General features: G+C 46.1%; 1 protein-coding gene across 6 annotated transcripts in view; it reads right to left on the bottom strand.

Annotated features, from left to right (window-relative positions):
* PDE11A (phosphodiesterase 11A) overlaps positions 1-17,469 on the bottom strand; it is a 154,768-nt gene extending 137,299 nt beyond the window's left edge. For all 6 annotated transcript variants that reach the window (XR_014557104.1, XM_083706742.1, XM_083706738.1 and 3 more), the window contains exon 1: positions 15,620-17,469. Coding sequence is in view for 5 of the 6 variants with exons in the window: in XM_083706742.1 (XP_083562868.1) it covers positions 15,620-16,441 (822 nt within the window). In the remaining variant the exon portion in view is untranslated. The remainder of the gene's footprint in view (positions 1-15,619) is intronic.
* Positions 17,470-18,276: the final 807 nt, after the last annotated feature.

The following is an 18,276-nucleotide window of genomic DNA, read 5'->3' as shown; positions in this document are numbered from 1 at the left end:
AACAGTGAATCTAGAAACTCACACTATCATCTTCCATTTTCAGATATGCTATGTATTTTTAGCAATGGTGTGACCAGGCAATAAGGCAGTAGCTCATACCTTCAATTCAAAAGGTATCAAGTTCAATCCACAGCATCTCTAGGTATGGGTTAAAGAGACTCCTGGTTGTGACAACATGCAAAGGCAGCGCTTTCCTCCAGAATTTCAGATTGTATTGGTAAACTGGGATAGCTGAAACATATGAAATTTATTTTATATTTAATGAAATATTTTAAATATTCTGACTGCAAAGCCAAGTCCCGCTTACTTCAATGGGATTTACTCCCTAGTAAGTGTGCATAGAACTGGACATTGATTTCCCAATACATGAAGTTCAGGTGCCAAATGCTAACATCTGCCAATTTAAAACCTGGCTACAAGCTGCTGTTTCCTCCCTCCTTCTAGTTAAGGTGCATTCTAGCCGAGAGTGTAACAAAAGACAAAAGGCTGAAATTCAGTGGCAAAGCATCTGCTTTGCATGCAGAATATCTCATGTTCTACATTCAGCATCCCCAACGCAGGGCTGGGAGAGACTCTGGTCTGAAATCTTGGAGAACCACTGCTAGTCTGGGCAGACAGTACTGAGTTCGGTCTGACTCTGTATTAAGTATATTCTTATATTCTTAGGTTTGGGAGGAAATTGTAGTATAGTAGCTTCTAAATATAGGGTGGGATGCGGGTGGCCCTGTGGGTTAAACCACTGTGCCACTTGGCCTTGCCAATCGAAAGGTCATCAGTTCGAATCCCTGCAATGGGGTTAGCTCCTGTCGTTTGGTCCCTGCTCCTGCCAACCTAGCAGTACGAAAGCACGTCAAAAGTGCAAGTAGATAAATAGGTACCGCTCCGGCAGGAAGGTAAATGGCGTTTCCATGCGCTGCTCAGGTTTTGCCAGAGGCAGATTACTCATGCTGGCCACATGACCCGGAAAAACTGTCTGCAGAAGCGGACAAATGCTGGCTCCCTTGGCCTGTAAAACGAGATGAGCACCACAACCCCAGAGTCGTTCGCGACTGAACTTAATTGTCAGGGGTCCCTTTACCTTTACCTTCTAAATATAGGAGGCAAGGAACTAGAGACATTATGGCTTCCACCATGTGTTGGTATTCTTTCCCTTTAAGGTGAGCATCAATTACTCTAATGCTTGTATGACATTCCTGGAATTGTATATATGAGGGCAAGGGCCAGTGGCTACAATGGGAGGGAGGGAATGAGCCATTAATTTCGGGTTGGTTGGTTTTTAAAGGGCCAGGAGCAAGTCAGCAATTAACACACATGGTGTCAGTGAAGTTAACGCTTTATTCAAAGAAAAAGAAAGCTTAAGAGGCCAGGCCAAGGGAGCATAGCAACTCTTCCCAGTAGATCTTGCCCCTATGAGGCAGTTGGGAGGGGCTGAAGGTCGCTGCCTTCCCACAGCTACCTAAGTCTCCTCCTCCCTCAGGTCCTTTCCAAGCAATCTGAGGCTCCGTTGTCTTACCTGCCTTTGCTCCTCCCTCTTCATACCTCTTCAGGTTCTGGGAGTCTAGTGGTGAGGGGAGCTGGTCGCAGCAGGAGAGGAAGACAGCCTGGCTTCTTCTCCAGCTTGATTCATCTCTGCCTCTTGGTCTCCCTCCTCTCCAGCATCCTCTTATGCCCCTGGTTCTAGACTGCTCTCTGCCACATAAACTCCGTACCAATCTCAACTGTTAAATTAAGTCATGAGATGGGGTAGGCATATTTGTTTAGGGCAGTAAATTAGAAGTAATATGACCTGAAAGAGAAATAAATGGACCCCTGTTTACTTATACAGTGGTACCTCGGGTTACGAACTTAATTCCTTCCAGAGGTCCGTTCTTAACCTCATGCCATTCTTAACCTGAGGTACCACTTTAGCTAATGGGGCCTCCTGCTGCCGGCGCGTGATTTCTGTTATTATCCTGGGTCAAAGTTCTTAACCTGAGGTACTACTTCCGGGTTAGCGGAGTTTGTAACCCAAAGTGTTTGTAACCAGACGTACCATTGTAATGAGGGGGAAAAACAGAAAAAAAAATATCAGCTTTGAATGCATGCGTACCTGGAGAATTCAGACAAGAATATATAAATTACACAAAATAATAATGCAATTTGTATTGAGGAATGAAAATTTGTATTACAGGCATCCCCCCGTTTACCTTCTGAGGTACCAACCGCATCGATGAAATTGCGTATAATTGAAACCCATTGAAAAAGCCTGCAAGACGTTATTATGACCTTTCTGGGTCACTTCCAGATTGGTGCAATGCACATAGCCAGAGTCGTGCACATATCGAACGAGCATAAACGGGGGGTTGCCTATATATGATTAAATTTGCAGTCCAATATACACTTACATGGGAGTTACACCATGAGATATACTTCTGAGCAGACATATATCACCACCACATTTCTTTCTCTATAAATATATCTACTGCAATGAACCCTGTGTTTAAATAGTTTTTAAATCAATCCTGCTCGTTTGTTTTTCACATTTGCCAATGTGTCTGTGATGTCTGGTCTCCAAAATACCTGCCACTCTGTGCTTGGAGAGCAACTGGACAGTGCTGGAATTGATCCAGCACTGTCAGCTGTTATCTGCTTATTAAGAGCTGCTGGATAAAGCACATCTTCACATCTTTCTCGTACGCTGCCCTTGCCTCCCAGGACCCGCTTTTAACAGCTCTTTCATACTGGAAGAAGCCCAGTACTTAGCCTGCTAATAACGAATCATTACCCTGTGCAATAAAATACATTTCCCGTCTGTCCATGACTTCCTTTAATGCTGTTGGACTCATAATCAAGGAGCACCCAATTAAAAGGGCAAATTAGGAGCGGGAATTTGACAGCACACTGTCAACTTCACTCCAGCCCTAGGCAAAAACTTTGCCCTGGTTCACATGCAGCAGAATGAGACAGTAGACTCCCAAAACAATTAAGTAACCTGCACCACTATGGGCTGGAGGTGGAGAGGCTGCCATTTTAACATTACCCCCACTTATTTTTAAAAAATCAAATCCATACAAGTAAAAAATGAGCTATGGCTGGGTTTGTTTAGCCTAGTTTGGGGTTTATTCCCAAGCAGAGTGCAGTTTCAAAGGCCCCAGAACAGTTGCACCATTTTGGTTGGAGTGTGGGAAGAACTGGTTCATCAGGTGTGGGCGGGAGGCACATGTCAGAGCAGCAGCATTAAATAAATAAATAAATAAATAAATAAATAAATAAATAAATAAATAAATTTAAGCCACTTCCTGTGTGAGCGGCAATGATGGCAGGCTCTTCCTTTCCTCTCCCCACCCTCACACTTTCCTGCGTTTAAAATTAAAAGTCATAGTTGTATGAACTCCAAAACACCACAGATTTAGCTTTAAAGGTAGAAAGGGGTGCAGGAAGAGAAACAGAAGCTCCCAGAAACCACTCAACTCACAGGCAACATCTTTTTAAAAGTTTAATCCACCGTGGATTGAAACACCCAGTGACTTCACCCTTTGTTAAGATCCCATTCCAGATTGAGACAACTGTGAATCGGGCAGGTCACTTTGAAATGTAATTAAATGTCCAAGATAAAAAACAACAACAGCAGCCCACCAAAGTTTACAAATGAAGAGTGGGTAAAAGCCGCCGGTGTCGCTCTGGTAAGCACTCCCACCCAATGGACAAAGCACCAAGACCCCCAACATCCTTCCAGAAATAACACAAAACTGAAGGCTAATTTGTCACCTTTAGGCAGTGGTGGCAAACTGGGGCAGCCATTTTGGTTCAGGTCCAAAACAAGCCCATTATTAAGAAAGGTTGCTTGGCTCTCTGATATGCTAGTTTTCTGCTAGCAGAGGGATTGTTATGTGAGGAATGGGATCTTGCACCTGTAGCTTGTTGACACCATCTTGGACTGCCACTATACTGAGCTAACATTGTCACTTAAGGCCCAGATGGCCTTGGTGGCAAGGAGTGCCTATTACAAGTTCTGCCTGGTTCACTCATTGCGGCCACTTTGAGACAAGGACAACTTGGCCCTGGTACTCCATGCTCTAGTAACTTCCAGATTTGCTCTTTGCAATGTACTCTTATGCGGGGCTGTCCTTGAGAAGACAACACAGAAGCAAAATGCAGAAGCTAGATTACATGCTGGGGTTTGCTTATAAAACCTTGCTTTGCCAAGGTATTCTAAACGCTTTGTTCAAAAACAGCTACATTGGCTGCCAGTTTGTTTCCGGGTCCAATTCAAGGTGCTCACAATACCATTTAAATGACCTAGGTCCCAAATATCTGAAAGACTGCCTCCTTCTCTATAGACTCCCGCAGGTATTAAGATCGGGAGATGGGGGGCTCTTGGAAGTTCTGCCACCCTCTGAAGTTCAGAAAGGGCATTCTTTCCCACAGATATGTGTCTTGCATCTTTGCTATTATGCTGAACACTCATCTCTGTGTGTTTTGGGGATTCACCACACTCCTGTGACTGTAAATGGTTTCAATTGTTCTTAATTTACGAATTTGAAATTGCTATAACCCGTCCTGGAACCTACTAGTGAAAGACAGGTTATAAATTTAATAAAATAACAAAATTATAACAGCAGCAGCAGCAAATTAAAGGCAGCGATCAGGTCCAACCGTGTGTGTCTTTCACCTGGCTTTAAAAGAGATGTTTATTCAAGTGACTGATGTTTAATGGCCAGTCTTATCACAGAGTACAGCTGCCAGAATGGTGATAAAAAGCAGCAGAGCCGTATCCATTGCCTGGGCTATGTGCAGCCAAACTAATTATATATAATACAGTTTCACTCAAACTAGATAAATTGCTGTCGCTTTTAGTAAGCATCAGCAACTAGCAGACCTCAGGGCCAAATCTAACCCAGTTGAAGCTAGACTACCGTCAGCCAGCCCTGGGAAGGAGGGGGGGTTTGGGTACAGAATGCTGGAAGCTGTTGAAATAGGACTTCATGCCAGACACGTTCAAAGGCAAATGTTGCAAGGTCCCATTAGCGGAAAATCAATTAAGTGGGTGCAATTTAGTTAATGGGTATTATATCCCAATATACTTCTGTATGGTATTGTTAACCACATAGCCATGATAGACATTGTGTGTGTGTATGTTTGTGTGTGTGTTAATTCTGTAATGAAAATAAATACAGTGGTAACTCGAGTTACAGACGCTATAGGTTACAGACTCTGCTAACCCAGAAATAGTACCTTGGGTTAAGATCTTTGCTTCAGGATGAGAACAGAAATCATGCAGCAGCAGGAGGTCCCATTAGCTAAAGTGGTATCTCAGGTTAAGAACAGTTTCAAGTTAAGAACGGACCTCCAGAACGAATTCAGTTCTTAACCTGAGGTACCACTGTAAATATTTTTTTAAAAAATAAATAAATAAGGGCAATGCAATCTGGAAAGAAAAGGTAGGTGTGCACACACACACACTCACACTCACAAATAAGCACTTCTTCCCCCTTTGCCTTTCCACTAGCAATTACACCCCACTAAAGGAACTTCTCCAGGAAGAAAAACTATGTGAGGAGGGAGTTTTGCTACACATTTTGATACTAAATGTGTAGTTTGGCCCTTAGTAACTATCAATATCGGGACGCAGGTGGCGCTGTGGGTTAAAGCCTCAGCACCTAGGACTTGCCGATCGAAAGGTCGGCGGTTCGAATCCCTGCGGCGGGGTGCGCTCCCGCTGCTCGGTCCCAGCGCCTGCCAACCTAGCAGTTCGAAAGCACCTCCGGGTGCAAGTAGATAAATAGGGACCGCTTACCAGCGGGAAGGTAAACGGCGTTTCCGTGTGCGGCTCTGGCTCGCCAGATGCAGCTTTGTCACGCTGGCCACGTGACCCGGAAGTGTCTCCGGACAGCGCTGGCCCCTGGCCTCTTAAGTGAGATGGGCGCACAACTCCAGAGTCTGTCAAGACTGGCCCGTACGGGCAGGGGTACCTTTACCTTTACCTTTTAACTATCAATATGCACCAAATGCCTGGAAATAGTGAGTGACTGTTCTAAGACATGTGCCCAAGTTCAGCTAATGGTGCTAGTCTGCATGTGCATGTCCCAAATTGGTATAGGCAAACTGTGCTGTAAGTGCCGTCTTCCAGTCTAATCCAGCAGCTCAGACTGTGTGTCTGAAGCTCTGTAAAATAAAATGCAGTAATGTCATCAACTATCTGGGAGCTGGATTTCCCCTCTCTCTGCCAAATTATTGGTAGGTAGGGTTCTAACTTATTTTACAGGGCTATGTATACCTACGGTTAGTTCTGAGCCAAAATACAGTATGTTGCTTCCAGGAAGTTCCGAGCTCTGCTGTCTTTTTATAAATTAACACTTTGGTGATCTAGAATCAAGTGTTCTCTATAGTGGCACAAAATAATTGATTTTCTGCAGTTATAGGCACAGTTCAGGACCTTGCTTTGACTAAGCACTGAGTGTTTTCTACACGCCTTTACATCAGTGGAATTTCAAGTCACTCATATGTCACCAGGGACACAATCCAATTCAAAGTGAATCAATAGTAAAGCCTTTCATTGATTTCAATGAGTCCAGGTTCCAAGGAACGAAAGCAGATGGCTGCCAGGGGTGGGAGAGCGAACAGCGACAAATACACCCAATATTCTGTGAAAAATTGAATCTTAAATACAAATACTTTGCCTTATTATGTCTCTGTTCCAAGACATATATTTTTTAAAAAGTAAATGACTAGCATTTACTTATTTAAAGCAATGTCTTTACAAAAGAAGCACCCTCCTTCTTGAGAATCTGAATTTCTAGTTTCAATGTGACTATTCTCTCCTGCAATGTAAATAGGCCCAAATATCCCTTTCTCTCACATTTGTTGTTCTAAAAGATCACTCACAAAAACATTTTCACTTCAAGGCTGACCAGTCACCTATGTTCACCATTAAAAGCACTGTAAAAAAATCCCCACAACTGCTATTAATTTTTAAGTAGCATATTGTGAACAATAACATTTAACCGATAGGGAACATTTGTTGCTCACTTATATTTGTTCAGGATCACACAGCCCTTTTATCCTTTACACACAATTTATATAAGCAATTGTTTCTCTTGTTTAAATAATATGAAATTGTCACACTTCTGATATAGACAATAATATAATTGGAGGTTGACTGAAAACCTGCTTTTTAACTAATAGAAAGCCAACCTTTAATTATCACTTACAATTTATTTATTTTTTTAAGTTTACACATGGAGTGAAGTAGAATTCAAGACCTTGCCAACAACAAAAAACAAATGAACAATTTTGAGGCACGAATGAAGTTATTATTGATTTGTCTGAATCACGCCATTTCTGCTCCAGAAAACAGAAAAACTGGTGTTGAAGATGGTTCGGAAACTTCAGCTGCTGCAGAATTCAGCTGTCAGGTTGCTCACCAGGGCAAGACGGTTTGAGCACCAATCCTGGCCCCAAAGCACTGGCTGCCAATTAGTTCCTGGGCCCAGTTCAAAGTGCTGTTTTTGACTTATGAAGCCTTAAAAGGCTCAGGAACACAATACCTCAAGGAGCGCCTCTCTTCAGATGGACTTAACCCGGACCATGAGATCATCATCTGAGACCCTTCTATTGTGTGCCTCCTCCACAAGAGGCCTGGAAGGTGGAAACACAGAAACAGGCCTTTTCTGCAGTGGCTCCCTATTTGTGGAACGTTCTCCCTGGGGAGGTTTGGCTGACGCCTTCATTATACATCTTTCAAATCAATTGGGGCTTCTAAAAAAGGAGTCAAAATATTGTTGCTAGTTGGGTAAGCAAAGTATGGGTTTTGCATCAACTCCTCTTCCCTCCCCAGAAAACCAGGCAGGGGTTTAATCTCTTTTGGCAATTTTGTGTATCAGTGCCTCTCCCTCCCACCCACCCCCCACACCCAAATGAGCTATTGGGGAGGTTCCCAGCCTTGCTTCTTAACATAAAGGGTAGCATTCGCGGCTTCTATTTCAACTTCTCCTTGGCCGAAAACTCATACCTCTCACAAAGGCATTATTCTCCTACCAGGAAGTAAAGCTTTCCTCCAGGAATTTTTTATTCACGTCTGCCTAGCTAAGCTGCAAAACTGGCTGGGTGCTTTGCCAGACTTTTACATTTGTCAACAATGTTTTCTATTGTATTTTAAACAGTGACCGTATACAAAAAATAACAAGAAAACAGCAAGAGGGAAGAGCAAACCCCCTTTGTATCCTGCTTGTTTGCTTTTTGCAGGCTGTGTATTTGTGATAAAAAGGAGATTTGTGATACATGCCAGTGAAGGGAGCATTTGCTGGGTTCACACAGCCAAGGGTATTGCAGTATTCTTGTGATTGGTAGGTTGCTGTTGGCAGGTTTCGTTGTGTGTGTCACGAGTGGGGGTTGTATCCAATTAGGTTCTACTCAAGAGAAGTTCCATTGGATTAAATGTCCTCAAGCAAGTCATTCTCCTGCGCACCTAGCAGTTCGAAAGCATGTCAAGTGCAAGTAGATAAATAGGTACCACACCGGCGGAAAGGTAAACAGCGTTTCCATGCGCTGCTCTGGTCCGCCAGAAGCGGCTTAGTCATGCTGATCACATGACCTGGAAGCTGTCTGCGAACAAACGCTGGCTCCCTCGGCCTACACAGCGAGATGAGTGTGCAACCCCAGAGTCATCCGTGACTGGACCTAACTGTCAGGGGTACCTTTACCTTGAAGTAAGTCATGTCTAACAGTTTCAATTGGTCTACTCTCAATAGGCCTAGCACTGGCTATAGTCCATTAAAATTAGCATAATAAATAATAAATGGAAATAAATGGAGTAAAATTTATAGAAACAATTTCACCAAAATAAAGAGAAACTCAGACCCAGGCAGAGTTAGAAACTAAGATATAAAAAGCTAGGTGCCAAATGGCTCCTTAAACAGGGTTAAAGTCACCAAAACAAAATGCCTAGCTGCTATTTTTGGGGCCAGATGCTTCAAGTCATGTTTTTCAATACCACTTTTTGGTTCCTTGAAAGTCATTCCGATTGTGAAGATAAAAGATAACTGGTAGAATTCTACGGGATGTGTGTGAAAACGGTCAAGAGCCAAGGATCCCCAGGCACGCACCTCCAGATGGTAGAGACGTCAGCTGCTATCATGGCACCTCGGCATCTTCACTTGGTTGCACATGACCGATAGCCAGGTACAAAATGTGCCTGGCAAATTGGACCCAGGATCTTGCAGAGTAAGTATTCAGAGTTATGCCATCAAAAACAAACACCTTGTTTGTTCGCCACTCTTCATCCACCTTGTGCTTCTTTAAAGAAGTTGTAAATGATAACCGAGAGGAGAAACAACGTAATTTATACAGCTAATAAAGTTTGCTCTGCTGTGGCAGCTTCTGCTCTCAACACTGGATCTTCACATGCTTTTTCTTGTCACCCAAGAGAAACCAGCTGGAGGAAGAGGAAAGGACAGGGGGTGGAGAGTTGTAGGTCCTTTCCCCATCCTTTGGACCCCGTGGGAAACTCAACAAACCTGTTGTACCTGGAACTAGGTGTAGAGAGTGCGTCTGAATGGGACACAGCTGTGGGCAGCCTGAGAAAGTACCATCCACCTTGGGCCTGCCATAAAAAAACAAGTCTAGAGTGAGAAACTAGGGTGACATCTGCTCTTTCCAGGAACTCTTCTTGTTGTGAGAATTTTGCAGGTGAGCAGAGAGTTTGTGGGATCCTAGGTGGAAAAACTGAGACTGATGGTGTTTGTTAGAAGGAAAATGAATTGGTATTGAGATAGATAAAACTTTGTATTAATGTAACTTATTAATATGTAACCACATGTTTGTAATATTTTTATTTAAGTTGTCTGTTGTTGCTTCAGTTTTCTGTGCATTTAGAGATTTAAAAAAATATATTAAGCGGTATAGAAATTAAATAATCAATCATCCTTCTCCTTACTTATTATGCCTTGTGCGGCATTATGCTGGTGCACCATGCGCTTCACAGAGCCTTGAGCTTAATGTTATCCATCAATGTGGCAGGCAGATGCCGTCAAGGATGTATGAAGAATGGAGAAAGGGAAATTGTAATGCTGGGCTGAAAATCAATAACTGGCTCTCAAGTGAAGTAGCATGTGCAACACTGTTTGAAGCGTGTGTTTACCTCACGGGGGGTATTACTATGTGTTCAAGACTAACTGCTTTTTTTCCAAGGATTTCAGAGAAAAACAATGAAGAACAGGACTGGAAGAACTGGAATAGCTTGCCTAGGAAAAGGATTTATCTGAAATAACAGGATACAAAGATATTTGAAAGAGCATTCAAGTTGTCAAAGCAAAAGGCCTCTGATCCCCTGCATTCTGTGGGATTCACTACACCTGTGCCATCAAAAGAGCACGTCTCAAAAGGAGAAACAAAAGGTACTTCCGGTTACAGACGCTTCGGGTTACAAACTCCGCTAACCAGGAAGTGGTTGCTCCAGGTTAAGAACTTTGCCCCAGGATAAGAATGACGCAGCGGCAGCAGAAGGCCCCATTAGCAAAAGCATGCTTCAGGTTAAGAACTGTTTCAGGTTAAGAACGGACCTCTGGAACGAATTAAATTCTTAACCCGAGGTACCACTGAATTGTGCTCATCCCTGCATAAAAGGGCAGTGGGTGCGGTAAAGAGGGTTAAAGCAGCCCGCAGGGCAAGAGGGGATATGATGCTGTAGAAACAAAGGAATGGCTGCTACTGCCAGGAACCTGGTTGTTTCCACAAGTGGCAGGATTCAGCCCTGAACAACAAGAAGTTACCATTACAAAGAAGGCAACTTGAGACTGGGCTAACTTGGAAGTTTGGGGCCTCAAGATTGTTTGACTTTAGAAATTAAGCATTACTGTTTTTACGACTTGTCCAAGACTCCTCTTTGTATCCCAGGACTGGGGCTCACAAATGGGCACTCAAGAGGGCTGGCACTGTGAAGTTTATGCAAACTTCATCCCTGTGCTTTTGAGAGACATGGGCAGTGTAGGTGCCACTTCAGCAGCCAATTTACTATTGGTCACTTTGGGGGTGGGGACTCCTCACTGATAGGAGGCGGCGGCACTGGAGGCAAATCAACAACATCTGGGGACTCAAGGTTGAGAAAGGCTGGTCTAGAGAGTGGAGAGCTGGATGGAGGGAAAGGATGCAGACACTCCTAGCCAGATACCTCCTGTTGTGGATTTGTCTCCAGTGCTGCCTCCTCCTATCAGTGAGCAGATGGGACTACTCCCATCATTTGTAGCCATCATGGCCAGCACGGATTATGGGAGTTGTAGTTCAGGAACATCTGGGGACCCACGGTTAGAAAAGGCTGCTCTAGACTGTTGGCCCCCTCCTTGGGCTTAGAAACTTCTTAAAGGTAAAGGTAAAGGTACCCCTGCCCGTACGGGCCAGTCTTGACAGACTCTGGGGTTGTGCGCCCATCTCACTCAAGAGGCCAGGGGCCAGCGCTGTCCGGAGACACTTCCGGGTCACGTGGCCAGCGTGACATCGCTGCTCTGGCGAGCCAGAGCCACACACAGAAACACCGTTTACCTTCCCGCTGGTAAGCGGTCCCTATTTATCTACTTGCACCCGGAGGTGCTTTCGAACTGCTAGGTTGGCTGGCGCTGGGACCGAGCAGCGGGAGCGCACCCCGCCGCAGGGATTCGAACCGCCGACCTTTCGATCGGCAAGTCCTAGGCGCTGAGGCTTTAACCCACAGCGCCACCTGCGTCTTAGGGGGTCCCAATTTCACCTTCCTTCCCCCATCCCACTAGGAGCCTCCCCAGGCATGTGCAGCTCCAACTGTCCAGCCACCTCCCATTTCTCCACTGGATCAGACCATCGCCTCTGGGACATCTCCACGGGACTCATGACAACAGTAAGGAGAGCTATTGGAAGCCAACAACCCAGAAAAATATCAACAGAAATCTGATGCACTTTGTATGCAGGAGAGTGAAGAAAACAAAACTTCAGAATGTTGGCTGGATGGAATCGGTGGTTGTTGAGAAAGCAAGAGAAGTGGGCATTGTGTCAAGGGTCTCTGTGATTGTGTATGTCTGGCCCCTTCCCCTATTGGGATATTAACCCCCCCCCCAGCTTTTCAATACACCTGAACCCTCAGTCTGAAAATGTTTTTTCACCCCTGCCTTTAAGTCTGATGAATCCTTTGTGAGAGATGAGTTTTGCTTTAGTTCTGGAAATAGAAGAAGAAGAAGAAGAAGAAGAAGAAGAAGAAGAAGAAGAAGAAGAAGAAGAAGAGTTTGGATTTGATATCCCGCCTTTCACTCCCTTTAAGGAGTCTCAAAGCAGCTAACATTCTCCTTTCCCTTCCTCCCCCACAACAAACACTCTGTGGGGTGAGTGGGGCTGAGAGACTTCAAAGAAGTGTGACTGGCCCAAGGTCACCCAGCAGCTGCTTGTGGAGGAGTGGAGACTCGAACCTGGTCCCCCAGATTACGAGACTACCACTCTTAACCACTACACCACACTGGCTCTCCAGTGTAGAGGAGGAGGGAAATCTTCAATCGTCTGGCTCAGACTCTGTACCAGTGACCCAGCTACACTAGAAGATGCGCCAATACCTAAGGGCTGTACTTGCAAAGAATGAATACGACACTGAACATATTTAATGAATATTGCATCTCGCCCCAGTTCTTAGTCCTGAGTAGTTCTCAGGCCATCTGTTCTCTCTGTGTCCAAATGAAATGTCTTGCAGGGGAGGGTGTGTGTGTCCCCCCCCCCAGATTTTTTACAATGAACATGTCTAAAACTCAATACATAAACAAAAGAGTTTACTTTTATATCACTTCCCCCAAATCAATTCATTTTATCTAGCAGCGATAACTTACACCATATCAGTGATTTCACAGGGTAACAAGGTACCAGATAAACTGCAACTATCCTGTGCTTTTTTTTGGTTAAAAAAGAAGAGCTGCAGGGACATGGATGCCAACACAAAATAGCTGCCATGGGCAGAAAAAAGAGGCGACACTACTCCATGACATGGAGTACCTTCATTAAAAAAAGCACCTCTGCAACTATCCTTATAGATTTGTATCTAAAATAAGGCACATTGTATGAGGATTGAAGATTTTACCTTATGATTCACTCAAACTATTTGCTAGAGAAAGTTAAAGAATTGCTTACAAGAAGTAAGCAAACTTAGAATTCATGCCTTCCGAGAACAGGTCATTTTATGGATTAGTAACTTCTAAACAGCAAGCAGCAGAGCACAGGACTAAACGGAAAGCTCTCAAATTGCAGTGGGGAAAGTATAGAATTCCCAAAGGATCTCTACTGAGACTCGGTTTTTTATTTATCAATGATCTGGAGGCAGAGAGGACATAAAATTTCTGGGTCAAATTGTTCAGAATGGTGGTGAGAGCTCAAGTAGACTGTGGAGAGCTTAAAAGGATCTGTAAATAGTGGGTGAAGGGGGAGACTGGAAATACGCAATTGTGCAAAAAATATATGCTAAAGGTTCCGAACTTAAGGAGGCTAACGAAAATCTATACTTTGGGGTAAGTCATGGTGCAAAGATAGCTGAGTGAAAACAAACTCAGAGAAAAAGGAAAATTCCACGCTGGGAATTATTAGGCAAGCTGTTGAGAATGAAACAGCTAGTGCTTGTTACACCTTTATAAATCTACGATGGAAGATAATACAAACCTCTGGTTGCCTCCATCTCAAGATAGGATAGAAAAGGCAGTCAAAATTATTGAGGGGTGGGAGCTATTTCCTATGAGGAAAAGACGAAGCAAGCAGATGTTTTTTTTGTTTAGGCACGGAGAAAGACGACAAAAGGGGAATATGGCTGATGTATAAAATCCTTTGCACAACATATAATTCATTTATGGATCTCACTACCACAAAAACATGGCAATGGCTACTGGCCTAGGGGTTATTTATTGAACTGTTGTGAGATTTGTCCATTTTACCTAAGATATGTCCAGAGCACACTACAAACTGCAACTCAAGTCCCAGTATGTTGAATGAGCCATTCTAAACAGTAACCACTTTATATCACACTCTTAAAGTGTGTTTAAAATAAAGAATTAGGGCAACACCAATTATGGCCACATACACAAGATCACACTTTTACTCCAATTAATTAATCTGAAATAACTACTATCACCAGGCTCCCAAGTGTCAATCACTAAAGAGCTACTTTTTTATGTTCCATACACAGTATTAAGACAACCAAGTGCAAAATATATACATACTGTGTGAGTTGCACATGTATATTTTGAAGGGACATGTATAAGTTTTAATTGACATGCTCCCATGTATACACCCTGTATACTTTCAGGTATGAACTTCAGTATAAAACTTAAGAAATGACCCTAACATGGATCAAAAGTCTAATAAGAGAAGAGTCATAGAATACATGTAGCCGAGTGCTTTTTTTCAGCCTGGGTGAATTCATGCTAACCTGAATTATTTATAACAAAACCAAACTATGGCTTGATCTACACCACCACAAAGTCGATTTGTGTGAAAGAATCACGGCATACAAAATTGTGACCTAGACAAAGTAGAGGACAAATCTCAGGTACTCATCCATCTAAGAACCTGATGGTGCTTCCTAAGAATTTGATGAGGGGCACACTAAGAATTTGGTTCAAATAAGATTCTGGAATTAAAAAGTATTTTGCCAGCTCAGGCAACGAATGGTGTGTTTACCTGCTACAACCGTGTCCTGTCCTTCCTCTGAGATCATCAGAGACATATTTTAGGATGCAACCTATAACCACCACTTCTCTGGAAGTAAACCTCATGGAACTCAGTGAGACTTACTTCTGAGCAGGCATGTCTAGGATTGAACTCTCAAGTCTCCCAACAACTCTGCCAAATTAAGCAAGGCAAGTGAGGACAAGGGACTTTCTCAAGGCCGCCCAGTGACCTTTGATTTTACAGATAACTGTACTACACAGAGAGAATATTTAATACTGAAGCACAAGAAACAGTTAATGAGTGGAGAAGGAACAATGTGCCATCCATGGTATTGACGGCCATGCTAACTACTAAAAACCTTACAATTCACCCGACCCCTTGCCACCTAATAAATGTGTGAGAGAAGCCAAGCCCACACTTGCTTGAAGTCCATTCCAGAGACCACTCAGTACACCAACACTGAGCTTAAACAAGTACAGTAACTGCAATGCACAGCTGAATACTTGTGTGGTATTTTTAAAAGGAACTTACGCATGAACCCCCCCCATATGAATCCTCTAAGCCAGAGGTGAGGAACCCCTACCTGCCCCCCCCCAATGATGCTGGGCTCCTCCTACCCCCAACAGACCACCATCACAGATGATTATCGATGCTGCCCAACAATATTTGGGTTCCCCACCTCTGGCTTTGGAGAGCACGCAAAGGTCTTGAATGGTCCTCTTCCCGTGCTGCTGAAACTAGCATTTATTAAGTTGGTTCCGCGTATGCGCGTGCACAATATACCTGAGTGTTTCCCCAATCAGCTTTAGAGCTTGATGCTGTGCACAAGTGAATTTGTTCCCATTTCACTACTACGACAGCGAGAGGAGAGCTCGCCTTTGCACGGCTGCTGTAGCATAAGCCGCCTCGGGTGCAGAAAGGCGAGCAGCAGAACCAGGAGCCGCCCCCCCCCCGAAGCGCGCGCCCCGAGCCCCTTCCCTACCTGGTAGGCGTCGGGGATGTTGACGGTCTCTCCGTGCTCGGCCACGTAGCCGATGATCCCTTTGCCCCAGGGCACCTGCACCTCGTTGGAGTTCTCGGTGCTGTAGCAAGGCAGCAGCGGGGTGCCGGCGTGCACGTCGAAGACCTTGGAGACCAGGCTCTTCTTGCCGGCGGCGGCGCCGCCTTCGACCAGGAAGAGCGAGCCCCGGTCGGCGTCCACCATGAGGCACACGAAGATGAGGATCTTGTAGCTGAGGGCGCCCAGGTCCAGGTCGTTGGAGATGTCCTTGACCAGCTCCAGGAAGAACTGCCGCTCGTTGTGCTCCTTGAGGTGGCGCTTGTAGTCCAGGGCGGTGGGCGGGTATTGCGGGAGGTTCACCCGGGACTCCAGCAGCGCGCTCAGGATGTGCGCCGTCGTGGGCGGCAGAGAGCTGGCTTTCCTCAGCAGGGCCCTTCTCCGCGCGCTGCTCAGCGGCTCCTGCGCCCGCGCGTGGACGTGCTCGTCGTAAGTCAGGTTCACGTGGATGGCCTTGGAGCGCGCGAAACTGCGCCGAAGCTCCTTCTGCGACGCTCGGCGCTGCAGGCCGCCGGCCGCCGTCTCCGGAGGGGCCACGGGGCCGCCGCCGCCCTTCGCCTTAGAGGAGCCGGGGCCGCCCAGCGCCGTCGGGGTGCCGTTGCTGCTGTGGCCCGGCCGCTCCTCCGCCTCGGGAGCCGCTTGGGCGAGGAGGGAGCTCCTCCTCTTCAGCCACTTCTCCACCAGCTCCGGGTGCCTGTCCAGGAAACTTTCCACCGCCGCGAAGTCCAAGCCGGCGGGGGCCGACATGGCGGCCTCGTCACCTCGAAGGCGCACCGCCGCCACTGCGCGCCAAACTTTGCCGTCCTCCTTACTTCATGCTGAAAAGCGGAAGATAAGCGGCAGCGAGCCGCCGCCGCACTTGCTGCTTGCTAGCGACTGGCGCGCCCGGAGAAGAAACCCAGGGCGGGTTACAAGCCGTTCAGCACGTGGGGGAGCAGAAGGTGCCCGGGCTTTCCCGCCCTCTCTTGGAGCGAGCGAGCAAACGGATCCATCCGCCTCCGAGTCCGGCTTTCTGTGCCCTTCCTACCCCCGGGCTCCTCGCCTTTCTCCTTCACCCCTTCCGTTGTTCCGCGGCGCCCCGTCGTCGTCCTTGCCCTCGTCTCCCGTCCAGGTGGCTCCCGCGGGGTTCTCGCGTCCTTTCGCTCCCGGTTACTTGCAACGGGCTGCTGCTGCTTCTCCGGAGATGCGCGTCAAAGCTCTCTGCTAACTGCTGTTCCTGCTGGCGGCGGCTCCTGCGTAACCCAGCCGGCCGACCACTAAGAAGGCGGGGCGGGGAGGGAGGACGCGTGAGCGGAGGAGGAGGAGGCGGCGGCGGCCGGGAGAGGCAGCCCGTAACCGGAGCATCTTCTCTTTCCACAGGCGATCACGTCGACGGTCGAGCTTCTTCGGAGCGGGAGCAGCGGATGAATGAAGGGGTTTATTGGAGGGGGGGTGCAGTGACCGAAGCAAGTAGATGATGCCCGAAGCTGCGAGGTGCAAATTCCCCCCCCCCACGCATGAGCATCAGTAGCGCAAGGGATAGTTGCGCCACGGTGTTATTGGGTTAATGGCTCCAGAAAGGAAATCTCAACGCATTCGAGGTCTGCCATTAAGAAATGCAAACTCTGGGAGAGGTGCCGCCGGTCAGCTATCGATTGTCATGGGACTATGCGGGAGATTGTGGGGGAGATGTTTCTCGCGTGCGCTTGTGTATTAGTGACCACGTGTCCTATTGTTCGAGAATGTGACTTCTGTGCATATGTTCCTCATAAAAAAATAATAAAAACAAACTACGGTTCCTTTTCCTTAAAATATTTATTTGGAGTAAAGCGTCGATACAGATTTTTAAAGAGCATGCTTCGGTTTCTGAAACATAACAGCCTTGAGCGTACACTCATCTTCTAAGGCAAGAGTGGAGCCTGCTTATTTTTAATAGCAATGCACTTCTAAGTAAGGCAGTAATTCTAACCATAATTTCAAGTATACATATGTAAAAGCCGATGAAACAGCGGGCGTGGAGGTGGGGTCTATAAGATTCGCGGCTTGGGATTGGCAGGAGGTGTTTTTATCTTGCAATAGTACAGTACTGTACTGCCGTGTTCCCTTGCAACCTGCACATACGTCATTATGGGAATCGCTAACGAAGGATACAGCGTTCCATAAGGAGGGAATCCCCTCGCGCCGCCCGATCCTGTTTACTCGGAAGGAAGTCCCAGTGAGTTCAATGGCCTTTACTTCCAAGTAAATGAACGTGGGCTTGCAGCCTTGATTTGCAGCTGCGGCCATTGTCCTTTTAACTCATTAAAATCAATCTGTCACGCTAGCTTTAATGGACTTGCTGGAGCTTAGGAATGCAATCGCATCCTTTCTTCTTGCAGGAGGGGATTTGGATCGCAAAATGGGGAGCCGGAGGCTTGCAACCACAAATACGCGGGGATTATAATACACAGAGACGAGAAGGTGCGCTTGTGCGCCAGATGGTTTATTGTTTTTTATTTACGCTGGGAGCCTCCCCCTGAAGCGGTTGCGCGCACGTGGTCACCTTTCCACAGCAATGTGCAGGTCTCAGAGTCCGATTAAGATGAAGGAACCGCGAGCACACA

Source organism: Podarcis gaigeae (genome assembly GCF_964106915.1).
Source record: "Podarcis gaigeae genome assembly, chromosome: 1".
Classification (NCBI taxonomy): Eukaryota; Metazoa; Chordata; class Lepidosauria; order Squamata; family Lacertidae; genus Podarcis; species Podarcis gaigeae.
Note: the sequence above shows the minus strand (reverse complement) of the source record. Positions and strands in the feature narration are given on the sequence as shown.